The sequence below is a fragment of the Nipponia nippon genome, unplaced genomic scaffold, assembly GCF_047370975.1.
Source record: "Nipponia nippon isolate SJK-2023a ecotype South Korea unplaced genomic scaffold, ASM4737097v1 scaffold_2, whole genome shotgun sequence".
Taxonomy (NCBI): domain Eukaryota; kingdom Metazoa; phylum Chordata; class Aves; order Pelecaniformes; family Threskiornithidae; genus Nipponia; species Nipponia nippon.
In genome coordinates this window covers 105440283-105467228 of record NW_028262336.1, presented here as the reverse complement: position 1 = coordinate 105467228, position 26946 = coordinate 105440283, and the positions used below count along the sequence as shown (strand labels likewise).

The 26946-nt window shown below is 41.9% G+C and overlaps 2 protein-coding genes across 8 annotated transcripts in view; one reads left to right on the top strand and one right to left on the bottom strand.

Moving 5' to 3' along the window:
* The window catches only part of NBEA (neurobeachin), a 513742-nt gene that overhangs the window by 336416 nt on the left and 150380 nt on the right, over nucleotides 1–26946 (top strand). For all 7 annotated transcript variants that reach the window (XM_087756962.1, XM_087756961.1, XM_087756957.1 and 4 more), the window contains 2 exons: nucleotides 4483–4626; nucleotides 19510–19646. In XM_087756962.1, the coding sequence (XP_087613088.1) occupies nucleotides 4483–4626; nucleotides 19510–19646 (281 nt within the window). The remainder of the gene's footprint in view (nucleotides 1–4482; nucleotides 4627–19509; nucleotides 19647–26946) is intronic.
* On the bottom strand, nucleotides 21838–23506 carry MAB21L1 (mab-21 like 1). The gene has a single exon (XM_009473666.2). The coding sequence runs from the start codon at nucleotides 23405–23407 to the stop codon at nucleotides 22328–22330; it is 1080 nt and encodes a 359-aa protein (XP_009471941.1). The 5' UTR covers nucleotides 23408–23506; the 3' UTR covers nucleotides 21838–22327.

Genomic DNA, 26946 nt, shown 5'->3' with positions numbered 1-26946 from the left:
AGTGTAATGTTTAATAAAATAAGCGTACATAAACCTAAATGTAATCAAAAATATGTTATGTTTGTATCACTATTTTTAAAATTTAGGGATGGTTTTGTGGGTTTGGACACTTACAGTATCTTTGAAATTTAGATTGCATCCCTAGAATCTGTTGTGACCTACAGAACCCAACAAGGAATGTATTGATTTAACTGAAAATAGAGAGGCAAAGATTCAGATGTTACAATAACCACCACCCCCAAATTGTTTAAATATTGCCTATATTAAATACTTGTAGAGGCTGTAGCTGTGAAATAACATGAGATTCTCCTGTTCCTGGGAAATTATTAGGTTTTTGTGGGGGTTTTAGTATGGGGGTTTTTGGTCTGCTTAATAATTTCTTTTTAAGGAAAAGTAATGCTACTGGAAGAGAGATTAAATTTTTGGCAATGCTGTACAAGTTTACTGTGCAGCTCATGTAACCTTTCAGACATATAAAATACACACCTTTTAATGGAAGTTGGGGTTTTGTAGAGGAGTGCTGGTTGGTTTCTTTAATTTCTTTTAAAGATGAGCTCTTTTCAGTTATCCTGACGCTGCAATAGAAAGCCAGGTTTTAATATGCACATTTAAAAAAATTATCAAGATGATAACAGGTGTAACAAAAGATGGATTTTTTTTTTAAATCGCTTATCTAGTCTTATACATACATTCTCTTGAAATATCTTTAAGACAGAGCCTTCAAGTTTCAAGAAATTAAGGCACCAACTTCAGCTGGACTTCAGTGGGAGCTGAGTGACTTATTTCCTTTAACTTCTTTGCAAAATGTAGTTTTAAGAAATACTTAGCTGCTTATTTCAAGACTTCTTTCCAAATCCCAGTCTAGAAAAATATCCCTGAAGAAGAAGGAGCTTGACAAGGACAAGAACTGATAGCATCTGCCAGTTCCAGTTCTGTGCACCCCAATGTCAAGATGTTACTTTCTTGAAATTATATCTAGTTTCATTTTATTTTTTCCTCTTTTAATGAATTTGAAACATTTTCTAATTAGACTTAGGAACTGACATTAATACAATTCCTTGTTGTGTCTTTAAAATACAAACTCCTTGTGTCCTAAAAAGAGTTTTAAATGAAATATCTGGAAATTAATTTCATTTCATAGTAATTTTGCTGGGGCTTTGAAAATATAATTTAAGTTTTGGTTTTTTTTCAAACATGCTGAAATATCAGGTATTCATTTATTCATCTCTCCTTTTTATATCATTGTTAACAATACTAGACATAGTTTCATGTCATATAATTTTTTATTCAGTTTGTTGTCTGGTTTTAAAGAGACAAGTTGTTTTTCCTTTTACTCTTATTTGGAGAGGTTCTCTTATTTTAAAACCTTTTTGAAGTTGTCTTGAAATATAAAAATAGAACATCTGTGACAGATCTGTTTTGAACATATTTCACATTTCAGGATCCAAGGAGATCTGGTGGTCTGTGGTATTCGCTTGTTAATTTCTTGATGAATGGGTAGAAAGGCCACGAAGTGCACTCAGTACAGCACATCTTCCAAAGATAGATGATCTCAAATAAATTCTATTCCCAATCAGTTTTTGATTTGTTAGGTGTTAAACCATTTCTTTGTAAGGACAGTGTTTACAAGCCTTGTAATGAGACAGCCCTGTGAGACCTTACTCTTCTTGCTGTAATTTTGATAAATGGAACTCTAATTCATAAAGGATATAGTGATTGAAGGGCAACTCTGGGTCTCGTACACTTTCATTTAGATAAATGTACATCTCAGTACAGCAAAACTGAGGTGCACTCAGCAAAGTGATAAATTTAAACAACAGCCAAACCAGAGCTTTTTTCTATCAAGACAAAGAAGCGCCCATTTACTATTTCTTTTAGATAAATGTGTGTTTAATATTATAAATCAGAATGGATTTTGGAAACATTTGTCTTGTTGCTAAGGTCCAAATTTGCCAAACTAATTTAATCCCTTCTACTCTACCACATTTCTTACGTTGGTGTATGGCAATATTTCTGTAATCTGGTAACTGGAACCCTTATCACAAGGGATTTAAAATACACTAAATTTCAGGTTCTTCTGATGCATTTTAAGTGTCAGTAATAATTTGGGGCTTGGAACTTTTTTTTCTTGTAATTTTAAAAATATATCTTCATGCATAAATAATTTTAAAGAGCTGGCACTAATCAGTTACTACAGAAATGGTTGACTGTACAATTACTCCAGATTAGTACTTTTGAAGTTATTCATTTGAAGATTATCACATTTTATAAAGCTCAGAAGCTTTCGTAACACTCACTAGAACTACCAAAAAGGAAGAGAACAGTATTTTCATGCTTCCTTCCTCCACCGTGTTAGTTCATCTCAGGCCCAGTCTCCTTTAGTGTCAAATGCTTCACAGCAGGAGCTATTACTTGTGTCAGATGATGCTAAACTCCCTTGTAGTAAACACAAGTGTAACAAGATCCTGATCTAGCAATTAAATACTCAGGACAATTCTGATGTAATAAAACTGAAAGTCTGTTACAGCACATTACTCCTTTGTGTTTTTCCAAACTCCTACAATTCTTGCTCCTTTTTGTGAATTAGGAAGGAAAAAAAAGTAAAACAAGAAAACAAAAACCACCAAACAAAACAAAACCCCAAAAGCTTGGACATAATAATGAAAACTTTTCCAAACGTTAGTTACTTGATTAAATTTTAAATTGGGTGAATAATTACAGTTAGTTGTACTAAGTAGTAACCTATACAAGTAAGGTAGTGATCACAGCCTGAACTGAACACAGCAAAACACACTGTATTAGTATATACCAGCATTGGTATTGTCTTAATTGCTATCAGTATCAGTATGATCCTAATAGAGAGAGCAACAAATAGGAAGATCAGAGATGCTGTCCTTAATTTTTAGCTTGGTGAAAAAAATGGAGGTTTGCTTACTTGTTTGTCTTTACCCGCTCTGTAGTTTCAGAAATAGCAATTGGGATAATAGCAATAATATACAAAAGGTTAATATTAGGCAATGTAAAACATGAGGTTTTCTCAGCCTGTGGTGGAGTCCGATATCAAGTGGCATGCTAACAGTGATCTTCAGAGTAAACACACTAACAGAAAAATATGTCTCCAGCATTTTTATTCATATGGTGTGACCCTCCTATGCACAAACTAATTAAGACTCATAGGAGTAGCAGATAAAATCGTAACACCTTCCCCTCTGCTTGTAATAACAAAACTGCCTGACACCAGTTCCATTCCATGCATGTCTTCACTAACCTATCTGCTTACTATATTCTTCTTGGTTGTCCTGTATTAATATGAGTCCAGGCATCTTATACTGGGCTTTACCTCATGATTTTACGTCTGCCATAATAGTATTCATCACGTGAAGTTCAGGCATTGTGGAAGACAAACAAAATCCACACATGCCTGGTTTTACTCACTCACTGTTCTGTAGCTTAGTAGTAAGCAAATCTCCAAATTATCATAGAGAAAGGAGAGATTAGGTTTGAGTTTTGTTTTTGGTTGGCAGAACTGGAGATGCCTGTATCTTGTACAGTCCAAGGTGAAGATGCTGGGTTTTCTGCTTAGGAAAAAAAAAACAGAAAGCTTTCTCTCCTAAGGCTACTATGAGTCTGTAGTACTGCAAACAAAACTAATGACCTCTCCCCATCTAAGAAAGAAACACCATGCGGTGTCACAACAGTACATGAAAGCTATTTATGATATGAAAGCTATCATTTGACCACACTATGATTAATTTCTTACATCATGAGAATAAACTCTGGCAAGCGCTAGTAGGACCTTCCCAAAATGTAAGATGGTATATCTCCTGCCATAAGGAACCCTCAGTCTGAACAGAAAAAGTCAGTTGTAAGCAAGAAGAAAGGGTAAGACATTCCTGTGAAGTCCTTTGAGGTAATTGGCACATGTCCATACACCAACATTTTTATTGTGCTCCTTAAAAACACACAAACAGACGCACACCAAAGTTCCCTCACCGTGCTTGTCCTTTTTCAGTCTTTTCTGAACCTCTGCATAGCCTACTTTGTTGTTACTCTGTGTTGAGATAACCCATCTCATACTTCACCATCCCATCCCTCCTATCTCTAATTCTGCACTCCCAAAAGCAACTCCTTTATTTAGACTAGGTGGTTTGAGCTCTCAGAGTCAGGACACCAGGAACCCACGAGAAACTCCTGCTGAATTTCTTGCAGGTGGAAAACTAATGAAACAACATTAAGCATATAGCAAACAACAATTATTAAGCCAGGAGAGTCTTTGTGAAACAGTTTGTATTTTATTTGAAATACATTCTGAAAAACAGAATAAGGCTGCATATTTTGTAAACCTTGATAAAGTTTTTGAAAATGTTCCTTCCCTTTTTTGATAAAGATTATTCATACTGTATTTTTTTACTATCTGACTGTGGTTGTTTTATAGTTAAAATATTATTCAGCTAAATTCACAACATTTGTAACTTTTTTTAGGCACCGAAGAGGATGTAGTGAAGTCAAAGAAAACTTTCCGAAGTCAAGCTGTGGTAAATCAGAATGCGGAAACAGAGCTTATGCTGGAAGGAGATGATGATGCTGTTAGCCTGCTCCAAGAGAAAGAGATTGACAACCTCGCAGGTAATTATATTTTTCATTACAACTAAGATATGAGCCAAAAGGCTCTTAAACTTGTTAGTTCTTAACCTTTGTGGTTAGTGACTTAATATTGATAGCCAAGTATACAGTTACAGTACAGATTCTTTGTGTTCTAGATTTAATCTGATGTCCTACTTCCATGAACTAGGGGAATTGTTCGCAAAACATGTGCCCATTGCACAGTCTTTCAGCAGAGATGCGAGAAATAGCAATACCTCAAGTGCATTTATTACTGCCTGTGACTTGTTGTTAAAAGTTCTGTAAAACCACTGTGGAAACATCTCTTTTTTATGGTTAGGATGGAAATGTGGACTAGTTCCGTAACTCAGGGTTTTGTGAGTCAGAGTGTGGTTGTGCGTGTTCACGATCTGATCCCAAGTGCCACGCAGCTTGTGGAGTGCCACCTGCGCTCCTGCTGGCACCCACTTCTCTCACTGATGGAGCTAAGGGGGATCTGCAGTATCTCAACCCATCTGTCACAGCGAGGGAAAATGTTGCCTGTTGTAAACAGGGTCTAAGAAGGAATGAAACTGTAACCAATTTATGAACTTCGGTAGTTAGCAGATGAGCTGGGAATGAATCCTCTATAAAAACGTACATGAGAGATCCGTTCTGGTCCTTTCTCCCTGTATGAAGGTATGCAGTGAGGTCTCAGTTTTATCCATCTTCTAGCAGGTTCTGTTACAGTTCTGTCTGCAATACTACCTTTCCTGAAGACATAGTCTGGAAAGAAAGGCATACTGAAAGTTGAAAATGCGCTTTTCTCTGAGACGAGATAAAAATGTGAGAACTGTGAAATGCAGTATGAAATTTTTATATTTTTAAAATACCTTTATTAAATTACTCTGCTAAAGGGAAGTTTTGTGATGTCTCAAGGGGTTTTTTTCTGCATAATTGAATTTCTAGAATAGCTACCTTTGCTCCTGCACTTTCTTCTGATGACAAAGTGGAAATTTGTATGAAAGATAAGATTATAAATGGATGGTAAAAACAAAACAAACAAACCAACCAAAGAAAAGCAAAAAATGTCTACATGAAAGTTAGTTTCATACTTTGAAACTAGAGCAGAGCTGAGGGGGGAAGTAAATGCTTTTATTTGTGATCAACCTTCAGTATATGATTATCACAGTTAATACGTCAATCTGCTCGCTTTCTCAATCTGCAGCTAACCATTGCTGAAACACTGTTGTCTTCAGTCAATAAAAGAGTGCATCAAGCAGGATCATTACTGGGACAATTTGATCAATGTCGCTTTCTCCTTTAGAAGGAAAACTCGACACTGCTTTGGCTAAGTTCTTATACCTAAGAACAGTGCTTCCAATTAAATCTGCATACAGTGCTATAGTTTAAAGGCTGCAATATGCAATTACATGAAATATTGATTAGAACAGCAAAGTGGACATGAAAAATACTTGCCCAGTCTGGCAAATCTCGGAGTCAGATATGAAGTTCTTATATATACCCCAACACTGCCATTTTGTTCAAACACACCAATGCAATACAATCCCTATAGCTACATCCCTCTGCAAAAACCTGATATTTCAATGCGTCCTTAAGTATTTATGTGCAATGTACCCTTTTACTAGAGATCACTACATATATGGCATCCCCTGCTCCTTCAAGACATGGCACAGTAATTCTAGTCCTTTCTTTTTACAGTTTATAGAAGTTGAGAGATATTGTCCATGTTAGAAAAACAGAAATTGTAGAAATTGAAACAAGTTAACTTTTGAAATATTGAGAGAACGTCTGTTTTAACAGTATCAGAAATTAGCCTTTGTTTTTCCTATCAACACTAACAGGGCAAGCAAAGTGCTTCCAAGTGTGGTGAGGTGATGTGGTAATGGTGCTATATGTGTACCAAAAACTGTGAGTTTCTCAAAAAGAACCCACGTTCCACTGTCTCATTTTTACTATCAGATTAACTGCAGCCTTTACTAGTTGACTCTTGCTCGGTTTTGGATCTGAAATGATTTTGAGAGTTCATGGTCACACACAGTATCATATGTCTTCTGTAAATTTTACCAATCAGTGAAAAAAAACTGAGTCCCACCATACCGTCTGTTTTGCCTCATGATTTTGCATATAATGATGCCACTGCTTTCCATGGTTTTCAGTTTATACAATGTGACTCTGAAACTTGAGTGCAGTAACTGAAATCAAGAAAAGCAGTAAGCAAGGAAGGTGGGTTTTATGCCCAAGAAGGTTAGAACAACCTCTGATGGCTCTGAAGAGCAGATCCCAATAAAGCCATACTGTCCATTCTTGTCTAATTTTAAAGTTATGTAGATTCAGTGTATGTGATCTGGAAATCTTGGAGATATATCAAGTTATGGTATATCACAGCATCATTTATATCTACTTACTATTCAGAGTGGAATGATACATAGGGATTTCTATCTTCAGATATGCCTCCAATTTAACTTTAAAGCTTAAATCAATTTAAACCTAGTTTACAACGATTTGGATTGTCTCAGTAAGGGATAGGAATTAAACAAAATCATTATAAACCAGGTTTAAATTGATTTAAGATTGTCTACATTTAACTAAAACAATTTAACATTGTTTATTCCATGAAACTATGACACCTTTTAAAAAAGATGACTCTTTAGGTTTTAGAAAAATTTTAAGGGAATATAAATATTACCATGTTTTGATTTTTGAAGTTAAAACGAAAAGAAAAGAAAGTTTGAAACAGATTGAGACTGTTCGTACAAAGTTATCTGTACATACCTTTTGTTCCAGAGACTCTTTATAGGTTTTCATCGACCATGTGGCACAAATCAATGTGAAGTTCACTTTGATAAATTACATATGGGATGGAGAATTTTTAAATAATTATAGTCTGAATATTTTTATTATATAATCTCAGTATTCCATATGTTGCAATGGCAGTTGGTCGGATTTCGTTATATTAAGTAGCATTTTAATAAAATAAAAAAATCAGATTCCATGTTATTATGGTCTTAGAATTATGACTTCTAAGTTTGCATGAGGATTTTTAACTAAAGCAGTATTTTAACTGTCTTACAGTATGAGTTATCAAAAGATGTTGTTCTTGTTTTAGCATTTATGTATTAAAATATTTTACATTTTTCTGTTTCAGTTTTAGTTCCTTTTCTTCCCAGACTGTTCACTTCAAGAGGCAAGTCACATCTCTGTTAGAACTAATGATTGAGATAGCCCAGTCGATTTTAACAGTTTTCTAATATATTGTGAATCTGTGGGTAATACAATCAAATCCACTGTAGTGAGTTGACATTACTAACTCTTCTTTTCTTTTCCTTTTCGATTTTCTAATGCTGCAGTAGGGCTCTTAAATACTTACGTTTTTTCTTAAGAGCCTGAGAATGCAAATTTGCTAACAGTTTGTCTTCTGCTTAGTAGGTCATTTTTTCAAAATGAAAAATATGTGGAAGTATTCTAATACCATAAGCTGGCATTCTCAAAGGAAAATATGTTTTAACAGATAATTAATATTCTTTCCCCAAACCTTTTTTTAAAGCACTGATCTTGCATTAAAATAGGTCATAAAAAAAAACCAAAAACAAAAACAACAGAATAAATGTTGAACCACTCAGGTTTTATGAATTTTACATTTTAGAATACGTTCTCTTCTCTTTGTTGTAAAGTTGCAGTTTCCTTGCTGAGAATTGTTTGTACACATCTGAGAGCAGAATTTAGCCTTAATGACATTTTTGAAAGATACATGTTCTGTAACTGGAGCACATTTCATCTATTTTGTCTTATGGCTGGTAACAACAGCAAATAGGCCCCAGCCAAGCAAAGTATCCCTGACGAAGTCTTTTGCTACTCCTGAAAGAGTAGTTTCTAGAAAGAAAAAAGGAACTAAAGATAGGAGGATATGACGCTTTGGGTTATTTTAGGAAGACAAAAGGCTTTGGCAGGCATCTGTCTGGTTACTTGTATGGGCTCAATCAACTCGGAATCTGACTTCCTCATAAGCCATAGTGAATTACAGCCTCACAACAGTCTTGCAAGCATAAATACGTATTATTCACTCCATTATACGAGGAGATTGAGCAACTTATCCAAATAAACCCAAGAAAAGCCACTAACTGCCTTTAATGCATTTTAGTCTTAACGTATCTTAACCTTCACTACAGAATCTTCCCTTCTTCTTGGACATCTGTCTCTAGGTGGAGGGAAACCCCTCACAATACAAATGTGCCAGGAAGGTTTGAGTGAGACGCAGCATCCCAGCACTGCCCTAACTTTTAGCAACCTTTAACTTCGATGTAGAAATATTTCTAGAAAACAGCATTACTACAGCTAAACCAAAGCCAATTTTCCATCCAAGCCAGCATGGGTAGCTAGTCCACATTAGCTTGAGGACTAAATGTGATAAACCCTCTACCCAGACTTCCTGGTAGTGTGCTGAGTGTATTGACTTACTGCCCTGTGCTAAGGGACACACTGGGTCATGAGGATTTGACAGCTTGTATTATTATTAATGAGATATAAGACCTTTCACTTCCAGGTCATCTGTTTGAAGTCCAGGCAAGACTGGTGGTAACCAAACATTATCAACATCTGTTTTCTGGCCTATGCAAAATAAGCCTTTTGTCTCATTTCAGACATACTAAGAAAAATCATCACACTTAGGAGTGATTTCCAATTGAAAAAATATTTGACACTGTCATTAGAGGAAATTGGAATAATGCCAAAATTTCTACTACATAGAGTTACAGTTAAAATTGTATGGCAGTACCTAAAAAAAAAGTAAATCATTTAGCCCATAGGGAAATTGTCTATTCCAGGTTCTAACAAAGGACTCATTTACATTTCTGAAATTATTTTGAAGCTTTGCATAGGGCCAGATGCAGTAATAAAAACACTAATACACCAAGGAACTGCATCTAAAGCCACAAAAAGCTCACACAAAATAAGTATTCGGGATAGAAAACTTAAATACAATTGATTCATCTTTATATATATATAATATGCATTTAACATTTATACATATATATATTTAGTTGCAGCAACATTTCTAATGGCTAAAATCTGAGACTGAATTTTCTTTACAAGAGTTGACCAGTGTAGAAAACCTCTGGTAAGCAAAGCTGTTTGCAACTTTTTCTTACCTGTTCTTAAGGAGTAATGGAGGGGCACATTTTCTTGTTTTTTCTTCTGTTGCCATCTCAAAATGATTTTAAGGTATGTAGGATCATTTCCATTGTTTTTGTTAATGGAGTTAGACAAATGGTAGATTTTCTTAATTAAAGAAAAGAACAATAACTTGTGCCTCTACTGAGAAGGCAGATTTCCAAATTATTAGATTTTGCAGGGAAAAAAACAACATCATTTGTTTGGGGCGAACTAGAGAAAGTTTTGCTACGTTATCTGCTGTCAGAGTAATGGGTTGAAAGAAAGGACCGAATAGCACATTATATTGTGTCCAGCAGTGACCACAGCCTACCCAGGGGGTTTTGGAGAAGGGGAGAGGAGAGGAATCGTCTTCATCCCTCTCAACTCCTGGAGGGCAAAGCATGACAGTGGTTCTGAGAATGGTCTCATCTTCCCTCTCCAACCCTTCTCCTCCCTCCCTGGTGTGTCCTCTCCTGCGAGGCTGGGACAGTCCTGCCACCCATCACATTCTCTCCTTCCACTAAGGCATTCGCAGTCCATACACCAATGGCTCTGAATGGCACTGACAGTCTGTGGGGACCCCAAGGGGGCAGAAAGCAGCAACCCAGGAAGGACTGTAACAAGTATACAGTGATGCTTCCTGATAATTCTCTCTCAGCCTCCAACAGCTTGCAGCTCTAAGGCTTCCAGAATCAGAGGTAGTAGTTATTCTCTTTCCTTTTTTCCCATTCTCTCATCTCTCTTGCTCTGTCTTTCCCTCACTCTCTTTTTCTCTGTGTCTGGAGGTGGCTAAGGTACCTTAAGCTTTTCCATGTTTTATGTTTTTTTCTTTAAGAAAGTATGTATGTATATGTCCACACACAAATTTATCAGTTAAATAACAAATATCAAAGTTTCATTAGAAAACACCAAAGAAAGTCTTAATATTTCTCCTAGTTTTTCAGACTCTCAGTGGAAACTATTCACTGAACTCAGCATGCACTCCTGAGTATTTTTCTCCCCTCAAACTCCATTTTTCTTGCAAATTAGCATTCAAGATAGGAATGTCATTGTGAGGGGCTGCTTGTTTGGGGAAGGGACAGGAATGTGGAAGAAGTGATTCTTTTTCCCTTTTTATGGTAGACACGTAACCACACAACCCTTGTACTTCCAAACATGGAAATTTAATTCAGCCAGATTTACATAGTTTCTGCTTATTATATATTCAGATTTTGATCCTCAAGTCTAAGTATAAAAATGAAAATCATATTTGTATGAGTTCAATTTAGAGTATAGATTCAAGCATAAACTGAAAACAGTTATACTTTTGATATGTAGTTGGCTTTCATATTGAAAACAAAAAAAAAGCCCCACAGTTTCTATAACATACTATTTTTAGACAACTCAGTGTTTATTCTAATCATTTTTTCCACATTACTATCCAGAATAGCTTAATATTTTATAAGGTGATTGTCAGTCATATACAATAGTGCTACTAAGCACAGCTTTGAAGAGCTCTTCTCTTTGTACCTTCTTGCACCCCATTCTAAGTCTCATCATCAACTTTTAAAAAGGCAGCCGGATTTCCTGCTTTCCAAGCTTTAAAATTAAATAAATTTAAACTTTGTTGTTTTTTATTTATGGAAATCTCTGAGAATGCTTCATGTGCTCTTAATGCCTACTCTTATCAATCTACTTAAATTTCTTTTTTTTCCCCATAATTTACAAAACTCTTTTTATTTGAAACTTCTAAGGCTGCAGAATTAGGCTACAATGGAGCCTGTGAGTGCACGCTTGCCTAGTGCATAGGTCTGTAACTCCTCCCTTGTCCTGAAGTACCACACCCTGGATGGAACTCATTAGGTTATCAAAGGTCAAGCTGATGAGCTATCTGATATAGAGGAGAGAGACTACAGAAAGACAGGCCTAGACATAAGGAGCCAGACTGCACAGTTCTGCACCTTATTTCTTCTTCACTATGCAATTGATTTCCATATGAAAACCCCTCTTCTCCAAAATCTTCACAAGACCCTATAGTGACAGACCTACGTAGACTGGTGGTAGGAATGTATCCAGAACTTTTACTGACCTATGGACAGGATTTTTTGCTTTTTTGTTGTTGTTTTGGCATTCATGTTATAGAAGCAAGCTAAAAAATCACTCAAGAAGACAATTTGGTTAGTCCTGGTTTCATTGGCCAGAAATTGTATGAGAGGCAGCCTCATCCAGTGCATTTGGACAGTCCTCACTGGTAGCCTGTTACGCAAATGCTTTTAGCTTGGCTTTCTAAAGAAACAAGGTTTACTTAAGCATCCTCTGTCAGCCTCTATCATTGTAACTTCTGAACCTGGAAGCCATTTTGAACAAACTTTAACACAGGAGAAAGGATTTCAGAAGCAACAAAATTCCTGCAGTGAAATCAGGTTGTTAAGGAAGAAAGCCTACATGACAGAGCCTGGCATATCGGTTCGCCTTTTATTAGGTACCAGAGAATCTTTGTGGAGAGTCTTCAAAAGTTCCCTAACTGTGGGAAAGCAAAACATGCAATCAACCAGTAGACACAGTTACACTCAAAAACATTCTTTATTCATTCTGGTGTTGTTTAGAGATACTCGTATTTTCAGATAATTTTGAAGTTACAACTATTGAATCTTAGATAATTCTTCCAAATATACCTAGCAAGTTATATGCTAATTCAACAACTTTTCCTTTCTTCTCACACACATATAGGAGTAGCTAACCAAATAAGTGAACTTTAAAATATCACAAGCTATCTGAACATAACACTTCCCTTCACCACAGTCTCAGGAAGTATAAGGCTTACAGTGTATCCTGAAGAGCTTCTCCAGAACAGAGACTGGAAGAAATGAAAGCTGAGGGCTCACATCTTTCATTTCATTTCTAATCAATTGAGCTCTATTGGCATGACAAGGTACACAAGCTGGACTATATAAGATACCTGTCAAGTCTGGTTTACTCAGACTTGCAACTGGGATTTGATCCCATGTGTTCCTGACTCGTTAAAATGAGCTCCTGTTTCAGGTATATACTGCTATAGCAGGATGCCATCTCTGCTCTCTCCTTTCTTCTTCCAACATTAAATATGCTTTTCTAAGGTGTGTTCTTTCTGTTACCTTTTGATTAAATAGACAGTTATAGTGGCTCTCTCAGGGAGAAAAACTGTCACTTATGTGGGCATATTCAGCATCGCTTAAGGTTTTCTAGGCTGGAAAGTAGTACCTTAAATTTTACCTGAAAATGAGGAGGAAGCTAGCGCAGGTCATAGTGCATTAGTGTAGTATACTCACATCTGGATGCACTGCTTAACAATCAACTTCTTAGTTTCTAAACCAGCTTAAATTACTCAGTCTTTCCAAGGTATAGCTTCAGGGAGAGCACACTGAATCTAACTTTGAAGTGGCAAATATATGCATCGCAATAGTGAGGTCCCTATCCCAAACATTTAAGTTTCTGGCCAGCTGTAAATCATTAAGGGGAGTCTTGATTATTATTAATACCTGATCATCTGTCAGGTTGGCACTCGAACACGTCCTGGAACAATACTGAACCCACATAAGCCACTCAGAGCTTGAGCACAGTTCAGAAGTTCTCATGTATGCCACAGAGCAAATCAGACTTTCCCTGCAAAAGGGGGCAAAAGTTGATTTTCTGAGTTGCTTTAGGCTATTAGACACACAGCTAATTGTTCCATGGTGAGAAGACACCTAGTAAGATTGACTTTGGTACGGTATGGAACTTATCTCTGCATATGCTGTAACCGTTCTATTAAGTGGTTGCTTTCTATCACACTTTGAACAATATAAAGAGATACTTATTCCTAGGAATATTGCGAAACATGTTTTTCTCTCAGGAAGAAGTACTATTTTATATTTTTCTTTCAATGTGACCAGGAAGGTATGGAATTAAAATAATAATTTACCTGTGGAGGTGCATATGTCACTTAATTCAAATGTATGGAAAGTATGTATATATTTCAGAGAAAATAACTTTTTTTTTTCCTTAAGCAACACTATGTTTAACTATTTTCATGATCTCATCAAGAATATGTATTTACTTATTATTTGATTCACGGTTGTAGTATGTAAGATCATTTTTATTTACATTTTCTTTTTAATCAAACACATTTGTTTGCTGTTATGGCACCACTTAAGAGAATTGAGTTGCTGTAATTGTTTAGTTATTGTTGTTGAAAAAGACCATTGAAGTTGATCTTTGATGTTAATGGTAGTGTTATATGCTTTATGGACGAAAGGGAGAAAAAGTGGGGAAAATTTTGGATATCAGGGCCTATCCACACTGGCAATGACATTTAAACAAACAATAAAAATCAATCCCTCCCTCACAATATGAAACATATGATTGTGCAAAAGTAAAAAGCCAGCAAAGTAAGCTTGGATATCTCTGAAAACAGGGGAAAGGAACTGGGGTTGTTATTCAGTGGAGGAGGAGAAAAACAAGATTATAGTCCTGTTTAGACTTAGATTCTGTTTTTTTGCAATCAAAAAGTTGTGCAAATTATTCTCTTTATTGAAACTGTTGAAAGTGATATGTAAAGGGAGCCGTATATATACGTTCTTATAAAAGCCTTGGCTTGAGTGAAGGAGTTACTCCCTGTATCTGCTATAGTGGAGAACAAATTGGGGGCAGCCATCCTCATGTAAGTTCAATATATTTACTGCAGAAGTCTTTTTAAAGGGTAGTTTGGATCAGATTTATGAGGATAATAGGAAAAAAAAGACTAAATTCTGTGAATTGTTTTTTAGGACTCTTATGTTGTTTACTTGTTATTTACATGGCAGTGCATGTATTATATTAATTATGTTAAATGGTCAAAATATTTTTCTGACTACAGAGCTTTTCCCAAAGGCTTCTGATGCCTATACCTGTTTCTGCTTATATGCTGTGTGATTTATATTACAAGAAACTGAAGTTTTTGTGTGCCTGAGTGTGTGTTACGTATAAATTGTTTCAAGTATAAGGATTTGTAGTCATTTTAAGTGCAAGTTAGTGTCAGCTACATTTGGCTTTAGAATTAAAGTGATGAGGGAATTTCAGTTCTGTTATTTCAGGTACACTGTGAGTGACTTTTAATAATTATTCCTAATATTTAAAATTCTTGTTTAAGTATCATATCAAATTACAAATTGTAGTTTATGCAAACTATTTTACATAGTAAAGTTATTAGTTTCAGCTAATCTGTTTTGTATTTTCCATGTTAAATGGTATATGAAAAAAAGATTGATGTTTTTTTCTTTTAAAACAGTGTCAGCTAAAAATTAAACATGACAATATTCACCAACTTTTCTTCCAAATAATTACCAGTAGATTGTAAAATTAAATTCGTCTAGTTGATTGGATATGTTTTCAAAGTATTTGTCCTAGCTAGTGTTTTGTCATCTACAAGTAATCACAAAAATATTCTTTTAAAAGTTAGACTTTTAAGTCTGTAGCAGGTAAATTGCTTGTTTTCATAATTCAGCATATAAAAGCATATGTCTTGTCCTACTTAGGAGTAATTATGCCCAATCATTTTAGCAAATATACCTCCGGTGTAATTTGCAGGCTCATAAATGTAACACACCTTTAGCTCTTACAGTTAAGAATGACAGTTTATGAAAATGTTTGAAATAACAGTTTAAAATACCATTCTTTTGGGGCATTCCTTATGAGGTGTAATTTTACTGGTACTGCTTTAGCAGGTAGCAAATGCTTCCACCTAATAGAACTTTTCACTCGCTTTGACTTTCTTTGCTTGAACTTGAAAAATAGAAGAGCTAAGATACAAGAGCTACATAAAAGAACTGTAAGCTACATAAAAGAATTCTATTTAATAAAAATTAAGGGAGGGGAGGAGGGAGATTACGTTCTGCTTTTATTCACTGGGACCTTCTAATCCCACAATCATTTACTTTTGGAAAGGAAATATTATTTTTAAAACGTATATGTGCGGTAGCGTTTATTTTAGAAATGTAAATCACATGTGCCGACCACAGGGATCAGGCAAAGCGGAAAATTCTCGATTTGAACAGATTACAAGACGTGTGGATCTGAAGTGATTTCTGGTCTGGTTTTAAGGCCAGAACTTCTTTCTTAGGTCGCTGCCTCTCTGGTATGGGCCGCTCCGACCGCTTCCGAGAGGTTGGGAAGAGGCAACGAAATGATCCTTAAAAAGAGATGCTCTTGCTGTAGAGTCTCAACAACTGACAAGCAGTCTGGACGCATGTCCTCTCCACAAACCCCAGGCTGCCTGGTGAAGCAGAGCAGCCACAGGTTGGCTTTTCCGCCGGGGCTGGAAGCGAAGTGCCCTCGGTGCTGCCGGTGGCTCTCGGTCTGCGGGGGGAGCGCCAGGCAGCATCCCCGTGTGCCGCTGCCGGCCCGTGCCCCCGGCGGCGCGGCCCCGAGTGCGGGCAGAGCCCGCTGCGCTGCGCTTCTCGATGGCTACAGCCGCTCTGGGGATGAATATTTACATCCCCTGCAAAAGCGCAGCTCGCCGCCGCCGCCGCCGCAGAGGGGCCGGGGTGAGGCTGGTCGCCGGAGCTCGTTATCTTCTCCGCATGCGAATGAGCCCGTCCCGCGGCTCTTGGCTCAGGTGTGCCCGGCTTTTGTTTCATTAGATTATCAATTGGGTCTGGGAAGGGGACCCAAAGCTTCCCGATAGCTCGGTGCCATATGGAAAATCTGCAGTATTTTGATTATGCTTTATGTAAACATTTTAATATCGGATCCTTAAAAACCAGAGACTATCCCAAAGGGGATTAAAACATAATCCTCTCTCTCTATAGCTGTAGTGGATTAATTTCGTATTCTCTCAGTAGCTGGCTTGCTCCCTGAAGGCTACAACAAAAAGACTCAGTGCTCCTTAAACATGCTATGGAATTGGAAGTTGTAATTGGAGATTTCCAAAGGACAAGTGTAAAAATGACACACTGTTAATACCGAATATTTTTTTCATTTTGTGCTTTCAGGAGAAAAAAAAAATGTGCAAAGAATTTTTTAACTTAGTTGGAACACCCCCCTCCCCTGAAATCCCATAATTTGACCACCGTTTATTACGCTTTCTGCTTCTTTTTTACCAAAGGAGAAAAGAAAAAAAACACAAGGAAACGTTTTCTCATCTGGAAAGTAAAATAATGCTTATTACTTGTCGCATTTTAATAGCTCTGACATGTTTACATTGCAACAAACCTAGGGTGTCATTTGAGCAGAACACAGGGCAGATGCTAATGTACCGGTCTGGGACCTCGGAGCCTTTTCTCGGGCGGAAGCCAGAAATCCCCGATTTCCCCTGCGTTCAGTAACGGGCTAAGAAGTGAATGTCCCCTTTCCCTCCACATCCACCCCCTGCTTTTGCAGCTCTGCTCCCTTCTCCAGTACGTGAATGCATTTCGCTAGCACACCCGCTAGCCGGGGTGCACCTATTGTCTCCTCCTGGATGTCAGATTATAGGTTTTGGCCTTTTGACCATTAAATAGCCGTGGCTTTATTTTTATTTTAGCCACACAGCACCAGGGAAAAGAGATAATTGGATTAAATTGATGGTCTTCCTTCTGGGATTCAGCAAAGCCCACAAACGCCTCCTTAAAATGATAGAAGATCGGGTCGTTTCCAAGACGCATCTTCCGAAGGCGCTTTTCTTCCCGCACAAAGGCCCGGGAGCCCATCACCGTGCGCTGAGCCGAGCGGCGGCTCCCGGCCGCGCTGCGGGGAAGGGCGAGGGGAGGGCTGGGACGCTCTGCTTGAGAGGGCAAGTGCTTCTGCAGGGCAGGGAGCCGCTGTCTGCCCAGACCCCCCTTCTGTAAACACAAAGAAAGGGGGCCTGGGGAATAGAAACCCAAATCCACTTGTAATCGTACAAGAGAATCGGGCGTAATTACTTGAGCAACCTAGATGAAGATTGATGAGGCTTTAAAGCGGCGTTTCGGATCGATCACCCTGCCCTTTGGAGCCTGCAGCCGGGCTTCCCCGGCTCGGCTTGGCTCGGCTCGGCTCCTTTCTCACCGCCAAGGGAGGGAGAGAAGATGGAGGCGAGACGGGGAGAGCAGCAAAGCAAGCCCGGCGCATGTGATTCCGATCAGCTGACTGGGGTCAAGAGGCTACCCCGGTTTATTAGGAGATGGAAAACAATAAAATGAAAGAAAATAGAGTTTGTATCAATATTATCCAGCCTGCCACGCTGGGCTGCTGAAAGCTGTCACTGAAACTGTGCGTTTTAGCTTCCCCTTGTACACACAGTAATCCGTGCCTTCCCCTTTATTTATTTTGCAGCGTAAATGACAAAACATTGTGCAATACCGTCTCAAATTGGGTGTTACAGTAAAGTAAAACATTAATAACATGACAGTTAGATACAGGACTAATTTGGGCTAAGTGAGTAATTTGAAGTGTTGCTTGCAAGATCTGGTAGTAAAGTGTGCGTGCAGTGCTGGGGGAGGAGGGAAGGTTGCATCCGTGCCTGCTAGCCTTGGTGCGAACCGCAGCCCAGGGCTTGCCTCGGCCGCGCCGGGCCCCGAGCAGCCGCTGCCTCCGTCCCCAGAGAGCCCAGTGCCTGGGGACGGCAGCTGGGAGCGTACGCAGGCACTCTCTGCCGTCTGAGCGAGGTCCTCCTTATTGCAGAGGGGATTTTAACTGCATAAAACCAACCAAACCCTTTTTAGCGTTCACTGAGATGACCAGTTTGCCCGTTTCTGAAAGGTGCGTCAGTCAGATGTTGGACCCAGGTTCTCAATACTGAGGCTTTTATTATTCGTATGTCAGGTGTGTGTTTGTGTATTCGTGTGTTTGTATATGTGTATACAAATTACCCTACAGGCTTTAGTGATTAAATCTAGAAGAGTGTTTTATATTTAATCTTTTCTTTTAATTAGAGCAAGTGAGCTTCCCAAACACCGACACTGTCGGCTTTAACACCAGATTGCATTCATATTGAAGATAAGATGGTGAAAAAGTGATCCCCTGTTGTCTTTCGCATTAAAGCAGAAGTTTTTTTTCGTGAATTAAAACCTAACAATTTGTGCGGAGAAGGCTGTCTTTTACAATAGGTGTTCCCCATCCCATCTTTTCATTGCCCACGCAAGCGTCTCGTTAAGGAATATATTTAAGAGAAATCTTGTTACAGTAATTTTGAAAGGATTAAGTGACAGCAAGTTGAAATAATAATTATCTCGCCTTAAATATGTTTAACGATGCTAGCCTTTATGCGCATGTGGTATTGAAGTAGGTTAAAAAAAAAAAAAATCTTTCACGGTACTTTTGAAGTTGAGGTCTGGACCCAGAGTTAAAAATAATGTCCCCAGGCTTCGCAGGGGCGGTGTAGCGGGCAGGGGCTGCGGGATGCTCCGCCGCCCGCCCGGCCCGGCCTGGCCCGGCCGCCGCGGGGACCCCTCGCTGCCAGGTCGAAGCTGTCTGTAACGAATCGCCGCTATCGCACATAAACAGCGATAGTGTTAACGAGGAGCAAAAGGGCATGAAAAGAGAAGGGACCTACTTCTAAGAGGCAGCTATTTTTCACTCTAACCCCGCTGAATTTCGCTGCTGGCTGATTTATCTCGCAACCCCGGAGCTCACAAACTTGCTTCTGTCCTGACTGAGGAGTTCAAAGCGCTGACCGCGGGCAGGGGGGGAATAAACAAGGCGGTTTACAAACAGAGTTTATTAGGGGGCTCGCCGGGCGCTCGCTCGGCGGAGGGAAGGGGAAGGGCCACCGGGGATGGGCCGGCCGGGCGCCTCCAACCTGACGCCGCTGCCCTTGCCTTGCAGGCCCCGTGGTCCTCAGCACGCCGGCTCAGCTCATCGCCCCCGTGGTGGTGGCCAAGGGGACGCTCTCCATCACCACCACGGAAATCTACTTCGAGGTGGACGAGGATGACCCGGCCTTCAAGAAGATCGATCCTAAGGTGAGTGCGGCGAGCGGGCGGCCCCGGCCCCGGCCCCGATCCCGTCCCCGGTCCCGTCCCACGTGCGCCGGAGCCGCCCCCTCCCTCCAAACACCGCTCCCGTCTGCCTCCTCTCGCTGCGTTTTATCAAAAAAAAAAAAAAAGGGGGGGGGGTGAAAGCGCGCAATGTATTAATGATGTTAAATCCTCTATTACGGCAGCGTGCGGGTTTTCCGACAGCCTTTCGCTCGGTGCATTTGTATGAACGTGGTCAGATTTAGTAGTTAAGCCAATTGCTCTGAAATCCCTGGAGGGAGCAGCAGTCTCAGCCCGCAGCCTTCCCCAGCGGAGGGTTTTACCCCTTCCGAGAATATCGGAGAATACCGTTATTTCAAGAACGTTAGTTTCCATGTAAGAAAATACGGCACATTTGAGTAAACACTGCTGAAATTAAAGTTAATGCTTATTTTCTGGGGGAAAAAAAAAAAGCGGGGGGGGGGGAATAGGCATGTACTCAAGACTTGATTCCTGGGAAAGCTCTGTTTTTTTCTGAAGTCGTTTACTACTACCAATTCCCCAGCGCCGCCCCCCCTCCCCCTCCGGCTCCGCGAAAACCTCCAGCCCAGCCGCAGCAGAGCAGGGGTGCGTGACTTGAGCAGAAACCTTTGCGTGGCTTCCTCCCCGCGGGAGCGGAGCGGGGGGCTGCCGCGGGGGGAGGAGGGGGCTTAGGGAAGGGACGGGTGTTACAGGGCGCTCCTCTCGCCTGCGTCTCTTGTTATTCTTACCGCTGTTGCTTTATTTCTTTGTTATTGCGCTGGAAAATGTTAGGAGAGAGAAAATAGGGGAGGTACTTTTACAAAGACCTTTTTTTTTTTCCCTTCCTGAAGAAAAATCATAAATAATTTCGGAGAAAAATGCTAGCGACCTCGTCTGAATACGTTTCTAATAAGGTGGTTTCTCTTTGACGAATAATTTCTCAAACTCGGAACTTTCTTCGCGGTGCTGGAAAAAGAGATTCTGTCACAATCGCTGGGTATAACGGTTTCGTTAAAGCGCACCCACTGGAAATAGTTGCTGGTGGGTGCTACACAGGCGATCGGCCTCTTTCAGCACTTGTTGACTGTTAGGGTACTAAACACAACCCGCGTTGTTATTTTGCGTTTTGCTTATCAAGCCTCTTTAAAGAAATGCATACTGAGAAGGACCAGGCGTTGCAGTACGGATAGGCAATTTTGGATCACTTGCAGTTTTGTAGGCACGCACATGTTACTCCCTCTGAATGCCCTGGGAGCGCAGGGGCTTGATTTCTGGGAGTGCAACTGGCGATCTTATCACATTCATAACGGATTTGTAGGTCAGAAGTAATATTGTTGTTCACTTTATTGGTGCCGGCTTGAACCTTTCACCTATAAATTTTATTTTCTTCTTTATTACTGCTTGCGCCAAAATGCTAGTTTTATCAGGCTCACTCCTTCTCAGTACACTGTCTGCTTCAGGGATATTTTGTGTTTCCTCAGCTTTGTTCAAAACCGAGCAGAAACACATCAGTGCCGTACAGGAAACCTTTCGAAAATAGATTTCTGACGGCTGAAAAAGTGTTACTGCATTAAGAACTACATCGGTGTCTGACAGTTGCTGATGGTCATCCGGAGCTAAATTCTACTGTGTTTGTACCACCAATATTTCCCTGTTCTACAAAACTATTCAAAATGCAAAATCAGGCGGCTGCCCTTAAGTTTTCTGATTTAAGCAACTATCAACAGAAAGGCAAAATTCACAAAATATAGCTGCCTCTGGTTTTTCAAGTAGAAAACTTGATCCGGTATTGAAACGCTTACCCATATGCATTTTACTTCATTTATTAGCTTGTAATTAAATAAATCAGCAACAGAAATTAAAATCTAAATCACAAAAGGTAATTATCCAGTGTATTTCAAGTGCATTTTCAAATATATAATTCCAATATTCAAGCGTTATTATATAAGCAGAATCCAAATTTCTTTTGAATATATTTAAATAACATTTCAAGTATATTTATGGAATGTTAGAAATAGAACAAGCAATATATATGAAACGAAAAATGTAAACTTGTTAAGTTCAGACACTTCAAAAGACAATTAACAAAAGTACCATGATAAAATCTACCTTTTTAAATGGTATCTTCTCTTTAGCAGAAAATGTCCTTGAAGTATCCAAAATGGCAATTTAACTTCTGTTCACCAGATCACAAAACACCAACATCCACAATTTCAAAGACAATGTGAGATCACAATATTTGATACAAATTAAAAGGTACATTAGGGTTGTTCAGGTGGCATATCCAAATAGCTTTTACTCACAGAGGGTTTACATAAAAATACCGGGGTTTTATTATAATCCGTTGGTACCGTTTCTAGGCAGAATGGTCACAATCATGTTAAATTACGGCCAATTTTGCTTTCCGGGTGATATACTTTCTTTTTTTTTTCCTTTTTATTTTTTTTTTTTTCCACGGGGAACTGCCAAACTGTGACGAAGATAAGAGGGACGGTACTTGCTGTTCTTATTTGCTTTTCTTTGTGAAGAGCCTAAGCTATATTCCTTTTTAAAAGAGAATATTATTTGCATTGTCAGGTGGAAAGATTTGACTTTTCAAACAGGCAGCTTAAACTTCATCGGGAAACAAGCAGATTTATCGGTCGGGCCGGTTTGATAGTCACCCTCTAAAGTTTCTCCAAACTTTTCGGGTTGGTAAGTATTTCCCTAGCCAGTCGCCACGTTTGTTTGGCCGCGTTTTCCAGGGCCGAGTGAGGTTTGCCCTGAAAGAGGTCTAAGTTGGGCAAGAAGTAATGCGGGCATCTCCTGCACTGCAGGCAGGAGATGAGCTGCAGTAAAATCCCGTTGAGCCGGTCCCCCAGGCACGACTCGTCCCAGTCCGATTCGCGGGGATGCTTTTCGCATTCGTAGGAAACCAGAGTCTTCATGTGATAATTATTCAGGGGCTGGCCCGGCAGCTCCAGGTGACGGTCCCGTAAGGTTTTGAGGATAGAGAGGCATTTCTTCCTGCAGCCGCCCATCTGCAGTCTGTTCTCGGCTTCCGCGAACTGCAGCACCCAGGCATCGCTCTCGGCCGAGCTCTGCTTGCCGGCGAGAGAGTGGCACTCCTTGGATAAGAGGTTGAAGCCTTCCGCCTTGACCTCCGCCACCCTGTTGGGTCCCGGCCAGGGGATGTGGGGAAGCGGCCAGTGGGCAGCACTCCGCGGCCAGATCCCCGTGCACTTGAACGCCGGAGTGATCTGCACGACGTACCTATCCCTGATTCTCAGCTTCACTTCGCTGGTGTCCGCCACCATCTTTACCACGTCTCTGTAACTGCACTTATCCACGGCTTGAGCCACCAGAGTCTGAAATCTGGACCGGATTTTGCGAGCGGAGAGGTAGCCAGACGCCGTGATGAACTCCACCCAGAGGGACATACTCCTCTTGCGCCCGTCGCTTAACTTTAACACAGCGCAGCCCGGCAAGGAGCCGTCGTCCACGAAGTTGAAAACCCCCATTTGGTTCAGGTACAGCACGACTTCGAACTCCGTGGGAGAGATGACTTCCAACCCCTCGTAGCGATTGTCCATCTCGTTCAAGGAACTGATGAAGCGAGGCTCCTGCACCTCCACCTCCTTCAGCACGTCCGACACCACTTTGCAGACTTCTCGGATCGTTTTGGCGATGGCAGCTTTCCTGGCTTGGCATTTCTCATTGTAGTATTTATTCAGATGATACACCAGCTTGGCCTGGGCCGCGATCATGTTGGGGCAGAGATCCGGATTGTATACCGGAGTCTCGCAATAGGCTGTGGGATCCAATGCGGCTGCTAAGGCTGGAGCCAACTTCAGAGGAGAAACAGGCTGCCGCACTCTGAAATGTAACAAATGTTTTTCAAAATGCGCCGGGGCTGCTGCTCCTCAGATGCTCTCTTCCTGCTTTTTTAGATCAGCCGTCTTGAAGTGTGTGTGGCGGGGGGGGGGGGGGGGGGTGCGGGCGGGGGACTGGAGGGGGCGATATTTTTCCTCCCCCTTTTTTTAAAGGGTCCGTGAGTGAGAGGAAAGCATCGAGAGCTGCACCTTCCCCAGCAGCAAGAAAAACAAAAGTTGCACTGAGACACAGCGAGGCTTCCAGTAGTCAAAATAATAAAACCTCTTCGTATTTATTTATGTTTTCCCGTAGTAATCACTGTGTGTGTGCAGGGTGGTTAATCAGATGGTGGAAAAAGTGCTGTGTGTGTGTGTGTATATGTCAGAAGAAGCTGGCTGTTGGTTTGTATAAGAGCCCAGATGCACTCGTGTGGAAATTATAAAGGCAGGGCCAGGCAGGCGGGCGGCCAATCGCCACTGGGCTCGTCACTGCAGCCTCTTTCAGCTCAAACCCAGCTAATTAATCCCTCTCTAGGAGATAGATATGTATACACAGACACACACGCACACACGCACGCACACGCAGGCACATATAGAAAGGTAGAAGGTTACTGGCAGAAAAACCGCCCCGGTCATCTGTACGCTCGGAAATCAAGAGAAATCGTTCTCCTTTGGGTGTAACTTGAAGGGTACTGACGTTTCGAAAGGACTTGGCAAAACTGTGCCGCCCCGCACTGAATCCCTGCGTGCCTCCCCACGGCCGAGGCGTGAATGCAGGTGTATTAATGGGCATCTGTCAACTAGGGAGTCGCAGACCGGGCTCGCTCTGCAGCAGCAGAGGCGTAAATTCATTAACTCACGCTTGGCGTCACATCACGCCGTCCTTTCCTCCTGATAGTTGTCTGTAACTGCAAGCGAGAAGTTGTTGGTTTGGTGGGGGTTTTTTTGTTGTTGTGTTTTTTTTTTTTTTCCTCTCGTGAACGGGGCAGCAGATTCAGGGCAAATTTAGTGTCCTTTGGAATAAAATATTACGCAAAAGTCCACGATTTGTATTGTTTTAAAAGACCTTCTGATGGGCTTTAATCGATTTTGAGTTTAAATGCATTTCGGCATTATCTCTGCCTTGCTTTTTGTGTTTGTACCTTATGAAGGGAGAATCAATCGCTAAACGTATCTGTCAGGTCTTTTTCACGTTCCCTCCAGAAATCAAGTAGCGGATATGAACGGTAAATCTCATCTGCCAATTCTCAGCTTCGTTTTTATATTCCGTATAGCGCTCCAATATGTTGTGAAGAGTGAATGTTCAGCTGCTTTTTGAGACGCGCTATAAGTATCTATTAATTTCAAACATGGACAGTTTATGGTATAGCGAGCTCTGCTAGCAAGCTGCGTTTAGTAAATGTGCACACGGGAGGGATGCTAGCGACTGCAAACATGCTGGCATGCTACTAATCTGACAGTTTGGGGTTTCGTGTGTGTGATGTGTAATTAGCAAATTTCTCCTTCGGTACCTTAAGTGTTAGTAATCGGAACCTGTATTTGCAAATAAGTTGGGGTGGCAAACTCTTCTGCTTTGGAGCATTTACTGAGCTTGACTTCAAGAGAACGCCAATTTATATTTTTTTAAGAAAAAAACAAACAAACACGAGCAAAGCTTTTAATCGCTTGGAATCTTCAATCTACTGCCCGATTACTAATTCTTAAAGTAACTGTCACAGGCACATCCACCGCTAAGGAGAGGTCATACCGCAAAGAACATTTCACGACATTTATGCAACATAGTAACGCGACCAACTTTATTTCACAGAGCGAAGAATTTCTGACTTTGTGCTTGGCTCGCTCGGGCTGGCGTTTGTACGGGTGCTCCCCGGGCCACTTCCCAGGAGGAAGCTGATGCGGGAATCATTTTCTGCCCATTAGTAAAACGGGGCTAGGGCTGTCTTGGGGCGCCTTGCTGAAAAACTGCAGGTGACGGGTCGTTCCGAAGAAGCTTTTCCTCTTCTCGGCCGCAGCCCCCTGGCCGACGGCAGAGGGGCGGCCGCTTTCTGGCTGTTTCTGCCGAAGAGGAGCTTGTGTCCTCCCGGCTTTTCTCCTTCCTCCGGAGAGGTTTCCCGGCCAGGCAGCGAGCGGGACACGAGTGGCTCCCCGCGGCCGGTCCGGCGGCGGCAAAGATCGCCCGGTCCCGGCGCCTCCTGAGCCGCCCCCGAGATGCGTAGCCGCCGCCGCTGCTGCCCTCCCCGCCCGGGGTCCGGGGCTGCCGCCTCCCTCCCCCCCGGGGCGGCGGCGTGCGCGGCCGCTGGGCTGCGGGCTCCCGGGGGCCGGCTCCCCCCGCCTCCCCCGAGCAGGCACTTACGGGGCTCCTCGCCGGGTCCGAGGGGACAGGCGGGCGCCTCCCCGCCGCCGCCGGCCCCCGCTGCTCTTACCGGCGGCTGCCCCCGGGTGCGCGGGGAACCTGCCACGGCGGCGGGGGAGGCGGCGGGGGCGGGGGCCGACGCCGACCCTCTCCCCCCTTCCGCGGGCTGCGGACGCGCCGAGCAGCCGGCTCGGCGGCACCGCCGCGGCCCCGTCGGCGGGCGGGAGGGGGAGGCACCTCGCCAGCCCGGCACATCCCGCCCCACTGCCCCCGCGGATGGGGCCCGGGACGACCCCCCCGCCCCCCCCTCCCTCTCGCCCCTCGGGGCCGGGGGCGATGCCGGTCGCGCCCTGCCCGCAGACACGGGTGCGGCTTTGGCCGGAGCAGGGCACGGCGGGGCTGTGCCGAGGAAGGAAAAGCGGCGAAGTTCGGTCGAACTCCGGCGGGCGGGTCCCGGGGATCGCCTGGGGCGGGGAAAGGCCCACGGCGGTGCTGGTGCTGGTGCTGGCCCCGGCCCTGGTCCCCGCCCCGCGGCGGCGGCGTGCCTGGCGGCGGCCGCTCGGCCCCGGAGCCGGCCGGCGCGAAACCTCCGGCCCTGCCTCGTCGGGCGCGGCTTCTTTGCGATTTAAATAAGAAAGAGCTTCTTCCCCGTGAGGTTACATACCAGCGCCGTGTAAAAACGAAAGTTAAAGCGGGCGGACAAAAGGTTGTCCCTTCCTCCCGTCTCCGCCGAGGGGAACTGCGCTTTCCTGCGGAGGGGGCACACCGGCCCCCGTTCGACTTCTCATCGCTTCAGCTGCATCAGAGCGACACGTTAAAGATGGAAATGTTTCGGGCGAGGTTTTGTTTATTTTTGCCCCGTGGGTTTTAGCTCAGTAAATCCAGTTTCTAAAGGCAAAAGGCGATAGGGCGTACCTTTAAGCTGTCAATAGTCTTAATTTTCATAATGTGGCAGAATTAATTTAAATAAAAATTACGTCTCATATCCTAAACCAGAGCTTTCAATATATAATGCTAAGATTAACCTATGATATCAAGTAATGCAGGTTATACGTATTTATTAGATCTTGGTGGCTATGGG